Source organism: Myxine glutinosa, chromosome 2 (genome assembly GCF_964187855.1).
Source record: "Myxine glutinosa chromosome 2, kmMyxGlut1.1, whole genome shotgun sequence".
Classification (NCBI taxonomy): domain Eukaryota; kingdom Metazoa; phylum Chordata; class Myxini; order Myxiniformes; family Myxinidae; genus Myxine; species Myxine glutinosa.
This window is the reverse complement of record NC_136262.1, coordinates 228,902-243,666: the sequence shown is the minus strand read 5'-3', so window position 1 is coordinate 243,666 and position 14,765 is coordinate 228,902. Positions and strand designations below refer to the sequence as shown.

The window sequence follows — 14,765 nt, the reverse complement described above, 5'->3', positions numbered from 1 at the left end:
AGAAACCCATTCAGGGCCACACGTTGACTGTGACTGGTGAGGAAGTCCGCAAGCAATGCGTGGAGATTTCCATGGATACCATAGGAGAGTTTGGTGAGCAGAGCTGGGTGCCAGACCGTATCGAAGGCACGTGATATGTCAAGGGAGACAGCTCTAATTTCCTGTTTGGCATTGAGGACCTCCATCCATTGTTGAGACAGCAGAAGCAGCATGTCCAGAGTAGAATGACCTGGTCTGAATCCAAATTGATGATCAGAGATCAAACCATTGGACACTTTAATTGGATCAAGCCACTTTAACCAGCGAATGATCATTTGAACAAACGATGTTGGGGAGAGAACGGGCACGGAGGACATGATGTTCATTCACGTGAAAGGGAATTGATGGTCGTGTCACGTGTCCACAATGATTTCCGCATTCACCAAAGTGTCGATTTATTTTTGTCTCTTAAAAAAGCTTTTGCATGATGTGCGGAACTCAGTTATCCATGAAAGGCTTTGTCTTTGTCTTTGTCTTTGGTGAATATTCGTCATAATCAACAACTACAACAACAACAAGTCTCGGCTGTTCCGAAGTTTCTTCTGGAGTGAATGTTTCCTCGTCACCGACAGCAAGTGCAAGCTTCCCTGTACAGTAGGCCTCGTGATTGTGTGATTCTCCGTCTCCCTGTACAGTACTGATTGTGTGATTCTCCGTCTCTCTGTACAGTACTGATTGTGTGATTCTCCGTCTCTCTGTACAGTACTGATTGTGCGATTCTCCGTCTCCCTGTACAGTACTGATTGTGTGATTCTCCGTCTCTCTGTACAGTACTGATTGTGTGATTCTCCGTCTCCCTGTACAGTACTGATTGTGTGATTCTCCGTCTCTCTGTACAGTACTGATTGTGTGATTCTCCGTCTCTCTGTACAGTACTGATTGCGTGATTCTCCGTCTCTCTGTACAGTACTGATTGTGTGATTCTCCGTCTCTCTGTACAGTACTGATTGTGTGATTCTCCGTCTCCCTGTACAGTACTGATTGTGTGATTCTCCGTCTCTCTGTACAGTACTGATTGTGTGATTCTCCGTCCCTCTGTACAGTACTGATTGTGTGATTCTCCGTCTCTGTACAGTACTGATTGTGTGATTCTCCGTCCCTCTGTACAGTACTGATTGTGTGATTCTCCGTCTCTCTGTACAGTACTGATTGTGTGATTCTCCGTCTCTCTGTACAGTACTGATTGTGTGATTCTCCGTCTCTCTGTACAGTACTGATTGTGTGATTCTCCGTCCCTCTGTACAGTACTGATTGTGTGATTCTCCGTCCCTCTGTACAGTACTGATTGTGTGATTCTCCGTCTCTCTATACAGTACTGATTGTGTGATTCTCCGTCCCTCTGTACAGTACTGATTGTGTGATTCTCCGTCTCTCTGTACAGTACTGATTGTGTGATTCTCCGTCTCCCTGTACAGTACTGATTGTGTGATTCTCCGTCTCTCTGTACAGTACTGATTGTGTGATTCTCCGTCTCTCTGTACAGTACTGATTGTGTGATTCTCCGTCTCCCTGTACAGTACTGATTGTGTGATTCTCCGTCCCTCTGTACAGTATTGATTGTGTGATTCTCCGTCCCTCTGTACAGTATTGATTGTGTGATTCTCCGTCCCTCTGTACAGTACTGATTGTGTGATTCTCCGTCTCTCTGTACAGTACTGATTGTGTGATTCTCCGTCCCTCTGTACAGTATTGATTGTGTGATTCTCCGTCCCTCTGTACAGTATTGATTGTGTGATTCTCCGTCCCTCTGTACAGTACTGATTGTGTGATTCTCCGTCCCTCTGTACAGTACTGATTGTGTGATTCTCCGTCCCTCTGTACAGTACTGATTGTGTGATTCTCCGTCTCTCTATACAGTACTGATTGTGTGATTCTCCGTCCCTCTGTACAGTACTGATTGTGTGATTCTCCGTCCCTCTGTACAGTATTGATTGTTTGATTCTCCGTCTCCGTGTACACTACTGATTGTGTAGTTCTCCATGTCGATGTACAGTACTGATTGTGTCGTTCTCCATCTCTGTGTGCTGTCGTGCTTATTTTCCATCTCTGTGTGCAGTACTGATTGTGTTATTCTGTCTCCGTGTACAGTACTGATTGTGTGATTCTCAATCTTCATGTACAGTACTGATTATGTGATTCTTCATCTCCGTGTACAGTATTGATTGTGTAGTTCTCCATCTGTGTGTGCAGTACTGATTGTGTGGTCTTCTGTCTCCGTGTATAGTACTGATTGTGTGATTATCCATCTCTCTGTACAGTACTGATTGTGTGATTCTCCGTCTCCATTTACACGATTGGTTGTGTGATTATCCGTCTCCGTGTACAGTACTGATTGTGTGATTCTTCATCTCTCTGTGCTGCAGTGCTTGTTGTTTTCCATGCCTGTGTACAGTACTGATGGTGTGATTCCCTGCCTCCGTGTACAGTTCTGATTGTGTGATTCCCTGTCTCCGTATACAGTTCTGATTGTGTGATTCTTCGTCTCCGCGTACAGTTCTGATTGTGTGATTCCCTGTCTCCGCATACAGTTCTGATTTTGTGATTCTTTGTCTCCGTTTACAGTTCTGATTGTGTGATTCTTTGTCTCCGTATACAGTTCTGATTGTGTGATTCCCTGTCTCCGCATACAGTTCTGATTTTGTGATTCTTTGTCTCCGTTTACAGTTCTGATTGTGTGATTCTTCGTCTCCGCATACAGTTCCGATTGTGTGATTCCCTGTCTCCGTATACAGTTCTGATTGTGTGATTCCCTGTCTCCGTATACAGTACTGATTGTGTGATTCTCCGTCCCTCTGTACAGTACTGATTGTGTGATTCTCCGTCTCCCTGTACAGTACTGATTGTGTGATTCTCCGTCTCCCTGTACAGTACTGATTGTGTGATTCCCTGTCTCCGTATACAGTTCTGATTGTGTGATTCTCCGTCTTCCTGTACAGTACTGATTGTGAGATTCTCCGTCTCCCTGTACAGTACTGATTGTGAGATTCTCCGTCTCCCTGTACAGTACTGATTGTGAGATTCTTAGTCTCCGCGTGCATTTTTGATTGTGTGGTTCTCTGTCTCCGCGTACATTGCTCATTGTATGGCACACTGTGTATGGTCGTGTTTAAATAATTGTCCCTGTATCATTGTGTTGAACTGTGATTGTCCCTGTGCGGTCGTGTTTCTGTGATTGCCCCTTTGCGGTCGTGTTTCTGTGATTGTCCCTGTACGGTCTTGTTTCTGTGATTGCGCCTATATGTTCATATTTCTGTGATTGCCCCTGTGTGGCCGTGTTTCTGTGATTGTCCCTGTGCGGTCATGTTTCTGTGATTGCCCCTGTGTGGTGGTGTTTCTGTGATTGCCCCTGTGTGGTGGTGTTTCTGTGATTGCCCCTGTGTGGTGGTGTTTCTGTGATTGTCCCTGTGTGGTCGTGTTTCTGTGATTCTCCCTGTGCGGTCGTGTTTCTGTGATTGCCCCTTTGCGGTCGTTTTTCTGTGATTGTCCCTGTACGGTCGTGTTTCTGTGATTGCGCCTGTGTGGCCGTGTTTCTGTGATTGTCCCTGTACGGTTGTGTTTCTGTGATTGCGCCTGTATGGTCTTGTTTCTGTGATTGCCCCTGTGTGGTCGTGTTTCTGTTATTGCCCCTGTGCGGTTGTGTTTCTGTGATTGTCCCTGTGAGGTCGTGTTTCTGCGAGTGTCCCTGTGCGGTCGTGTTTCTGTGATTGCCCCTGTGTGGTTGTGTTTCTGTGATTGTCCCTGTGCGGTCGTCCCTGTGCGGTCGTGTTTCTGTGATTGTCCCTGTGCGGTCGTGTTTCTGTGATTGTCCCTGTGCGGTCGTGTTTCTGTGATTGCCCCTGTATGGTCGTGTTTTTGTGATTTTCTGTGATTATCTGTCATTGTACGGTTGTGTTTATCTTTGAATCTCTGATTTGTATGTTAACTTGGAAAAGTAGGCTATCTATACTCAGTGGCGGGAAATGCAAGCAAGAGTATCTATTCCCATTGACGTTAATGTCAAAGTTATTTTATCAATTTAAATTATTTCATGGACTTTTAAAAGGTTAATTGTGTCACACTATTGGATTCACTCAGAGCCGAAGGTCTAAATTACTTATACCTCCCATCGTGAATCACCACAATATTTGGTGTACCATGGACAGGAGGAAGGGTATGACAACTGAAGACGAGATGGGATAAATCTGTGCATGAGGGTGAGAGCAGTTTACTTTGGAAGAATTCCCAGGATGAATTGATGTCAGAGGCAGTAGATGTGGGAGACCAGTCCAGATGATTGATGGCTGCTTGAAGACCGTGCCAGTCGGCCTGAGTGAAATGCCAGACTCGTCAACGCTGACGAAGCTCTCTGAGAATGGCCAGAGAGATGTCCACTTCAACAAGGAAATGATCAGATGAACCAATTGGAGAAGAAGAAGGACAGCAAATATTTGCAGGGAAGTTTGTCACAACCAAGTCGAGAAGAGAAGATACTCCGTTGACTGCGATGTGGGTGGGGAAATTGACAGATTGTGTCTGCCTTAATGAGTCGCAGGAGTCCTTTGCTGAGATGCTGTGGCTGGTGTGAGAGGTACCCAATCCCAGCCAGCTGGCATGTTGACAATTGACGTCGCCACAAATGAGTAAGAGAGAGAGTTGCGATGAGTATATAGAAGTTGGTACAATAGATAGATCGAAGATAGGTGCTCACAGGTTGCTCACAGGTTGGACAGCGAGATGTAAATGGAGTCATCACTGTTTGGAGGAGGGTACAACACACATATGAACAAAAGATTGGAGCGGAGAGGAAGCCGTAGCCAGAGGTACTCCTGGGGGTGGGGTGGAGAGAGGGTAGTGCAGGGAGGGTGAGGAAGAAAGTTTTTGATAAAGATTAGCAACCCCACCTCCAGGACGAGGCTCAGGTCTATCATACCGGAGGAGGGAGTAACCAGGGAGAGATATTAAGGAATCGGAGACATGAAGGACGAAAGTTTCTGTGAAGCAGATGAAGTCTGGTTTGTCAGAAGCAACCTGTATGAAGAGATCAATCTAGTTTGAGCGAAGGGCCCAGATGTTTGAGGTCCATACCGTTGAAGAAGAGGGAGGGGGAGCATCGGATACAGAACAGGGGGGAGGGGTAGGGTAAGATGTGGAAGAGGAGGAGGTAGGGAGAGCTGCTGATAGTGTGTCAGAGATTGCAGCAGAGCTACGAGAGAGGGAATGATGAGGAGGACAAAAGGTTTGACGGGGATGGGATGAGGCACAGTGAGGCGTTGTTTGAGGGGGGCAGAGCGTAATTGTAGCATGGAGGAGGTGGAGGTCTGAGATGGAAGGGAGAGGAAGTGGGGAGGAGGCACCTTTGAGGAGGACGGGGGAGGGGGGAGAATTGGAGAAAGATGGTAGGGGGAGAGATTTGAAGGGGAGGGGTGAGGTGGGAGTTTTGAAGGGGAGGAGTGAGGGGCGAGGGGGGAGATTTGGAGGAGAGAGGTGAGGGGGGAGTTTAGGAGGAGAGGGTTAGTGGGTGGTTTAGGGGGAGAGGTGAGAAGTGTGAGGGGGAAGTTAGGAATGGAGGGGTAATGGGAGAGTTTTGAAAGGGAGGGGTGAGGGGAAGATTTCAAAGGGAGGGGTGAGGAGGGAGTTTAGATGGTGTTGGATGATTTATGAAAAACTAACATTCATTACAAACTGGGTTTATTGTGATTTTCAAGTCGGAGATCCTTTTGAAAACGTCAGAGGAGGGGTGGAATGAAGGTGAGTCTAGAGAATGTAGAAAGGAAGAATTGTAAGAGATTGATTATTTTTTTTTGAAATGGAATGATTTGATGAGGAAATTGAAGAAAGCCTTTTAAAGATGAAGAAGAACAGCATGTTGTAATAAACCACTAATTAAAACACTGCAGGGGAAAGTTCTAACATATTTAAATAATATTTAAACAACAACAACAAACAACACAACATGCATTTTAAGGCCATTTTCCCTGCTAGAGCGGGGGTTAGCCTTGCGGTCCCCATGACAATCTTCTCCGTTTTGCCCAATTTTCTGCATCTCTCCTTGTTAACCCCCTTGCCCGCATTTCTTCTTCCACCATCTTTAGCCAAGTCTTTGTCGGTTTTCCCCGTCCTCTACTTCCTTCTACATTCATTTCCATTACTCTTCTCAACCAGTCACTTTCATCCTTCCATAACACATGACCAAACCATCTCAACCTGTTCCTCTTCACAGCATCCATCACAGGCTCTATTCCCATCATCTTTCGCAATTCATCATTTGTCTTCCTCTCTCTCAACGATACTCCACACATCCACTGAACCATTCGCATTTCCACCCTTTCCAGCCTTCGTTGCTGCTCTACGTTCATTACCCATGTCTCGCTGCCATAAATCATAACACTTCTCACACATGCAGCATACACCTTTCCCTTTAGCTTCAACGACACTCCCCTCCTCATCAGCATGCCACTCAGTTCCCGAAACTTCTTCCATGCACAACTCACTCTAGCAACCGTTGCCGAGTCTGATCCACCTTCTCCATTCAGCATGTCTCCGAGGTAGCAAAATGTTTTCACACCTTCCAGCTTCACGCCGTCTCCAAGATCCAACTCAACATTTCCTCCATCTGCAGCTCCCTCTGTGCACACCTTACATTTAATGCAGCTGCCACACTGGTTAATGACCCTCTCAGACCACGACATTTTTGATGAACCCACTCAGCACACATTGTACATTGTTTTATGGACAATGTACATTACATTTAAATAATATTTAAACAAAACCGTAAAAAACAATCTGGGAAAATTCCCTGAAGTGAGGGTATGGATCTGAGAAAGAAGGAGAAAGGGTTGAATAAGTATGGTGGAAACTAGAATTGGAAAGGTGAGTATCGGATGGAGAGGTAGAATAAAAAGGAGATAACGGGAGCGGGGCGAGACAACACGCACGTGGTCGTTGGTGGAGTAGGGGACTGATGATATGTGAGGAGAGAAGGAAATAATTTTTTACTTATTTATTTATTTTGCATTTAAAACTTTAAACAAAGGGTAAGGTTTTCTGGGGAGGTAGGGGGGAAAAGAAAATCAAAGAAAAAAGCAATACAGCAAAGGAAAGAACTTAAGTTTACAAAATACCGATGGGGCGAGGGAAACCTCGAGGGACAGGCTTCGCATGCGGTGCGAACAAAAAACGACTAATTACACGTAAGTTTGCACGAATTACAAACCAAGACGAACTGGAAATGCACAGTGACACATACACAGTAAAATAACCTGTAGAAATTTGACTAAGACACGATTGGGAAAATACTTCACTTTGATCATGTAGAGAGCTCGAAGGACGCTTCCTCGCCAGAGGAACCAGAAGGGAAGCACTGTACTTGTTGAATTATGACGTCATAATTAAGGTCATAATTAAGGTACCGATGACATCATCATTAACATATATCTTATTCCCCATGGGGAGTACTTGACAACGCACCATGTTTAATGTTTTTCCACGGAGCGGTTTCGGAGATATAGAGGTGCAATGTTTTTCCATTTTCCAAGATGGCGCTTGTTCCACGTGACCAATGACATCATAATTATCTTTTCAAAATTCTACCGGAGGAGCTCATATGGTGGAAGTTTTGTGTCAATTGGGCCAACAATTGCCGAGAAAAAAATATTCATACTGATTGGACAATTATTGGGAAACCAACTATTTTTAAGGTCAAAAGATCAAAGGTCAACACAAGGTTAAACTTCTAAAATCATCATTTTTTGTGTGAACAATTTTTCATTTTCATCGTATTAACTTGGTATGGACAATTGATGTATCCATGGCAACGTTATATTTTGGGGAGGGGTGGATTTTAGAATATCGTGTTCTGCATGACACGTCTCTTCTTTGTAATACAACAACAACAACAACAACATGCATTTTAAAAGGCCATTTTCCCTGCTAGAGCGGGGGTTAGCCTTGCGGTCCCCATGACAATCTTCTCCATTTTGCCCTATTTTCTGCATCTCTCCTTGTTAACCCCCTTGCCCGCATTTCTTCTTCCACCATCTTTAGCCAAGTCTTTCTCGGTCTTCCCCGTCTTCTACTTCCTTCTACATTCATTTCCATCACTCTTCTCAACCAGTCACTTTCATCCTTCCTCAACACATGACCAAACCATCTCAACCTGTTCCTCTTCACAGCATCAATCACAGGCTCGATTCCCATCATCTTTCGCAATTCATCATTTGTCTTCCTCTCTCTCAACGATACTCCGCACATCCGTCGAACCATTCGCATTTCCACCCTTTCCAACCTTCGTTGCTGCTCTACGTTCATTATCCATGTCTCGCTCCCATAAATAATAACACTTCTCACACATGCAGCATACACCTTTCCCTTCAGCTTCAACGACACTCCCCTCATCATCAGCACGCCATACAAAGAAGATCTCTTCTTTGTAATATCGGTGATATTATTTATTTGTAATAAAAAAGAGGTCCAAGTGGTGTAAAGCTCGAAATGGTCAAGGGTCCAAGCTCTCTAATCTGTCTGAAGGGTGTTAAGGTCTAAGGGGTCAAAAGGGCCTGAAGTGATGTCAAGGTTTAAAGGGTATAAAAGGTTGGAAGGGTATAGGGATCTAAAAAGTGTCTCAAGTATTGAAAGGGTCTTAAAGGTAAAAGTGGTCTTAATAGTCTTGGAGGTCTTCAGGATATTGGGGTCGAATGTGTTTTGTGGGTCTTATGGGTCTAAAGGGTATTGTGGGACTTTTGGGTCTTCTGGGTGTTTTGGTTCTTTCAGGGTTTTTTTTTAGTTTTTTTTTTAGGTGGCCTTTTGAGTCTTTTTGGGTCTTCGTGGTCTTTTGGGTGTTTAATGATCTTTGGGGTCTTTTGGGTATTTTGGGTCTTCATGGTCTTTTGGGTCTTCATGGTCTTTTGGGTCTTTAAAGATCTTCAGGGTGTTTTGGGTCTTCGGGGTATTTTGGGCATTTTGGGGTCTTCGGAGTATTTTGGGTCTTTGGGGTCTTTAAGCGTCTTTGGGGTATTTGTGGTATTTAAGGGTGTTTGGGGTATTTTGTGACTTTGAGATATTTGGGTCTTTGTGGTCTTTTGGGTCTTTTTTGTCTTTTGGGTTTTTGGTTTATTTTTTGGTCTTTTAAAATGAATTTTCTGAAATATGTAGAATTTGTTTTTCATTTGGAAATTGTGGGTTACGAAGTCCGATTTAAAAAAAAGTTGTGGAAGAGTTCTGACCAAACTAGGTGGATGAGTTGGTTGGGTGACGAGAACAAGCAGATTTTTTTTGTTGTTGTTCATGTCTGGATCCAGATCCGGACTTTCAGTGGGATACAAAACGTAATCTGTTTGGCCTGGCAGAGGTTTGAGTTCTACCGAGTTCCGTTTCTCATTTATGTGTATATTCCTGATTTTATTTACTTGCGAAAATCTAAGATTTTTCCAAGTATATTGGTTGGTCTTGTGCGTTATTTTGTCTGTCTGTCTGTCTGTCTCTGTCTGTCTGTATATCAGTCGCCTCAGGTCACAATTTTCAACCGATCTTCACGAAACTTCACCAAATGGTAGGGTTAGCCATAAGCAATTGGCTTATTGTAAGCAGTTGGCCTATTATTTTTGTTGTCAAAAGGTCAATAGGTCAACATAGGCCAAAGGTCACTAACTTTGCCAAATTCATAAAATCCTCTTTTCATCCGATTAACTTGAAATTTTATAAGGATTTGCATATCTGGACACTAAATTCAACCACCAATTATTTTTGAGGTCAACACAGGCCAAAAACTTATTTTAGGGATTTTGCAAGTATCGTGCTATGCACGACATATTTATTGTTTTATTTTTTGATATTTCGAGATTTGGTCACATTTAGCGAGATTGTTAAACTGTGACTATAATCCTTTACTTTTATTAATATCGGTGTCATTAAATATTTAATCCGATGATCTCTGAAACTTTATTCTTCTCTCTCCCTCCCCTCATCCATGTGTCAAGTACTTGGCAGTGTGCAGCCAGTCATGTACTTTGCACCATGCGAGGACAATGGTGTGCGCTGCGCTCCCGCAGTTTTAAGCGCTCCGCTGAGTATGTCCATCCAGAGCACTGCTTGCCACCACCTGCTGGCAGACATTCAACTGTGCCATGGTTTATTGTTGATTGCTGTGGCCTCACGTGTGCCACGATCACCTGGATGCTCATGCTTTATGCTGAGTTTGTAGTCCTCTTCGTGTTACTTCTGCCCTCTAGCCTGTGGTATGGCCTCACCAATGGCATCCTTTTCAACAGTCTGGTATTTCTTGCCATCTCATCCCATCTCAGAACCATGCTCACTGACCCAGTGAGTATGTCAATATCTTTAAAACAATATTGGTACAGTAATTGTATTGTTGGTAGCTTTGAGAATCTAGTAATTCTGTTAACATCCAATTAACATCGTCTTTGTACTTCGTCGGTGTTGAATCGATGAGGGGAATGGTGTTGGTGTCCTGTTTTCTGAGGAGTTTGTAGACAGTGTGGTGAGTGTGACTAGAGTGAGTGATAGGTTGATGATGGTGAAAATGATGATTGGAAAGCTCTTGGTGAACGTCATCTCGGGATATGCTCCGCAGGTTGGTCGGAGCGATGAAGAGAAGGACAAGTTCTGGTGTGCGATAGAGAAGCTGATGGAAAACGTGAAAGATGAGGAAGTTGTTGTGGTAGGAGGAGACCTAAATGGACATGTGGGAAGGAGTATGGATGGTTTTGACGGAGTTCATGGGGGTTACGGATATGGTGTGAGAAATGGAGAAGGTGAAAGGATTTTGGAGTTTGCTGATGGAGCTGATTTGTTGATTTGTAATACTCAGTTCCAGAAAGAGGATAATAAGCTTGTGACATACACGTCAGGTGGGTCGACGACAACCGTTGACTACCTGATGGTGCGTAGGCGAGATAGGGGGCACCTCCGAGACACAAAGGTGATCCCGGGGGAGGAGGCTGTTTCACAGCACTACTTGGTTGTCTGCGACGTAAGGGTGAAAGGTGCGAGGAGAGCTCGGCGGGTGAAGTACCAACCGAGAATGAAGGTGTGGAGGTTGAAAGAGGTGACAGTAAGGGAGGCATTAAAAGAGAGGCTGAGTAGGGTCGAGGATGATGTGGTTGAGCTTGAAAGTGGTTGGATGTCAATGAAAGCTAGTCTGTTGGGAGCCGTTGGTGAGGTATGTGGATGGACAAAAGGACCACCGAGGCACTCGGAAACATGGTGGTGGGATGATGAAGTTGGAAAGAGGATTGACGAGAAGAGGAAGAAGTTCAAGGAGTGGCAGAAGGCGAAGGGTACGGGAGCAGAAACAGCAGAGCATGAAAGTTATAAGGCAGCCAGGAAGGCTGCAAAGAAAGAGGTAGCAAAGGCGCAGGAGGCATGTAGGAAAATGTTCGGAGAACGCTTGGATTCGGAAGAGGGTCAGAAAGCAGTATTCAGGATTGCAAAGCAGATAGCGAAAGAGAGGTGTGATGTGATGGGGGTGAGCTGCTTGAAGGATGAAGTGGGCCAAATCGTTGTCGACCCAGATGGAATTAAAGGAAGATGGAAAAGATATATGGAAATGCTGTTGAATACAGAGAATGAATGGGATGGCAACATAGAGAGTAACCCAGTTTTAGGACTGGCAGAGAAGATAATGGAATGAAGGTATTGGAAAGGGTGTTGGAGAGGAGGATAAGGAAGAAGGTGAAGATCGAAGAAATGCAGTTTGGATTTATGCCAGGAAGAGGAACGACAGACGTGCTCTTTATTGTGAGGCAGTTGCAGGAGAAGTACATGGAGAAGAGGAAGAAGTTGTTTCTTGGGTTTGTTGATCTGGAGAAAGCATTCGATCGGGTTCCACGCAAAGTATTGACATGGGCATTGAGGAAGTTAGGAGTGGAGGAATGGTTGATCAGAGTAGTGATGGCAATGTACAAAAGAGCGCGCACAGCTGTAAGGACGAAGGACGGGAACAGTGGTGAGTTTGAGGTGAAGGTGGGAGTGCATCAGGGGTCGGTACTAAGTCCACTACTATTTGTAGCTGTGATGGAGGTGCTGGCTCAGAACGTAAAGGAGGGTTTACCGTGGGAGTTGTTGTATGCAGATGATCTGGTGTTGATTGCGGAAAGTATGGATGGACTGAAGGAAAAGATGAACACGTGGAAGGAATGTATGGAGACAAAAGGTCTGAAGGTGAATATCGGAAAGACGAAGGTGATGGCAAGTGGTAAAGCATGTGGTGAGGTGGAAAGAACTGGGAAGTGGCCCTGTGCTGTGTGTAGGAAGGGTGTCGGAGTGAACTCCATTCAGTGTACAATGTGCGCTGAGTGGGTTCATCAAAAATGTAGTGGTCTGAGAGGGTCATTAACCAGTGTGGCAGCTTTTTTTTTTTTTTTTTTCCTTTTTTTTTTCAAATGTAAGGTGTGCACAGAGGGAGCTGCAGATGGAGGAAATGTTGAGTTGGATCTTGGAGACGGCGTGAAGCTGGAAGGTGTGAAAACATTTTGCTACCTCGGAGACATGCTGAATGGAGAAGGTGGATCAGACTCGGCAACGGTTGCTCGAGTGAGATGTGCATGGAAGAAGTTTCGGGAATTGAGTGGCGTGCTGATGATGAGGGGAGTGTCGTTGAAGCTGAAGGGAAAGGTGTATGCTGCATGTGTGAGAAGTGTTATGATTTATGGGAGCGAGACATGGGTAATGAACGTAGAGCAGCAACGAAGGTTGGAAAGGGTGGAAATGCGAATGGTTCGACGGATGTGCGGAGTATCGTTGAGAGAGAGGACGACAAATGATGAATTGCGAAAGATGATGGGAATAGAGCCTGTGATTGATGCTGTGAAGAGGAACAGGTTGAGATGGTTTGGTCATGTGTTGAGGAGGGATGAAAGTGACTGGTTGAGAAGAGTGATGGAAATGAATGTAGATGGAAGTAGAAGACAGGGAAGACCGAGAAAGACTTGGCTAAAGATGGTGGAAGAAGAAATGCGGGCAAGGGGGTTAACAAGGAGAGATGCAGAAAATTGGGCAAAATGGAGAAGATTGTCATGGGGACCGCAAGGCTAACCCCCGCTCTAGCAGGGAAAATGGCCTTTAAAATGCATGTTTTTGTTGTTGTTGTTTGTACTTCGTCGGGGCTATTATTGTTTATTTGGATATTGTGGTGTTTTTTAATTTTAATTTCAATAGTCAGGGTCAACCTCAATCCTTTGAGATGTTGAAAGTGATTTTTATAACTCAACAGTAAAATGTACAATTATTTTCTTCTTTTGTTTAAATTCATCATTTTAACCTATCTGCAAGCATTGAGTACATCTACAGTGCATTCAGAAAGTATTCAGACCCCTTCACTTTTTTCACATTTTGTTATGTTGCGGCTTTATGCTGAAATCGTTTAAATTCATTTTTTCCCCCATCACTCTATACTCAATACCCCAGAATGACAAAGAGAAAACAGGATTTTAGAAAGTTTTGCAAATTTATTAAAAATAAAAAACTGAAATATCACATTGACATAAGTATTCATACCCTTTGCTATGACACTTGAAATTTAGCTCAGATGCCTCCCATTTCTCTTGATCATCTTTGAGACGTTTCCACACCTTGATTGGAGTCCACTTGTGGTAAATTCAATTGATTGGACATTATTTAGAAAGGCACACACCTGTCTGTATAAGGTCTCACAGCTGACAATGCATATCAGAGCAAAAACCAAGCCATGACGTCGAAGGAACTGCCTGCAGAGCTCAGAGACAGGATTGTGTCGATGTACAGATCTGGGGAAGCCTAAAAAAAAATCTCTGCTGCATTGAAGGTTCCCAAGAGCACAATGGCCTCCACAATTCTTAAATGGAAGAAGTTTGGAACAACCAGGACTCTTCCTCGAGCTGGCCGCCCGGCCAAACTGAGCAATCGGGGGAGAAGGGCCTTGGTAAGAGAGGTGACCAAGAACCCGATGGTCACTTTGGCTGAGCTCCAGAGATCCTGTGTGGAGATGGGAGAAACTTCCAGAAGGACAACCATCCCTGCAACACTCCACCGATCTGGGCTTCATGGCAGAGTGGCCAGACGGAAGCCTCTCCTCAGTGAAAGACACATGAAAGCCCGCTTGGAGTTTGCAAAAAAGCACCTAAAGGACTCTCAGACAGTGAGAAACAAGATTCTGTGGTCTGATGAAACCAAGATTGAACTGTTTGGCTCACTCTCTTCCAGAGTCTAACACACACACACACACACACACACACACACACACACACAGACACAGACACAGACACAGACACAGACACAAACACACACACACACAAACCGCAGTGATCGACATACTTGTCAAATAAAGTTTTCTTTGCCAAGTAATAAACAGTAGAAATTTGACAAAAACGATGACATCCGTCTGTATATCAATCGCCTGCACGTCACAATTTTGAACCAATCTTCATAAAACTTACCAAATGGTGCAGTTGGTCTTAAGGAAGAAGTACATTGATTTTGAGGTCAAAAGGTCAAACGGTTGCCTTAGGTCAAAGGTCAACAACTTAAAGGTCAAATTTCTAAAATCCTGTATTTTCATCCAATTGACTTGATATTTCAACAGGATTTGCATATCAGGTCAATTAATTGAGCCACCAATGATTTATGAGGTTAACGTAGGCCAAATGTCAACAACCTAGGTGGAATTTCTAAAATCCTCAATTTTCATCCTATTGCCCTGAAAGTTTTTTTTTTTTTTTTTTTTTTGTATACTGAATCGAGGCTCGTGAAAGAGC

At 44.2% G+C, this 14,765-nt stretch overlaps 1 protein-coding gene across 5 annotated transcripts in view; it reads left to right on the top strand.

Moving 5' to 3' along the window:
• Nucleotides 1–407: 407 nt before the first annotated feature.
• Nucleotides 408–14,765, top strand: part of LOC137422108 (palmitoyltransferase ZDHHC3) — a 203,976-nt gene continuing 189,618 nt past the window's right edge. The window contains exons 1-2 of one of the 5 annotated variants that reach the window (XM_078772891.1): nucleotides 408–628; nucleotides 9,993–10,335. In XM_078772891.1, coding sequence (XP_078629017.1) covers nucleotides 591–628; nucleotides 9,993–10,335 — 381 coding nt within the window. In that variant the 5' untranslated portion in view covers nucleotides 408–590. Of the gene's footprint in view, nucleotides 634–9,992; nucleotides 10,336–14,765 lie in introns of all 5 variants that reach the window. The other 4 variants (XM_078772893.1, XM_078772892.1, XM_078772894.1 and 1 more) reach the window with 4 other exon arrangements.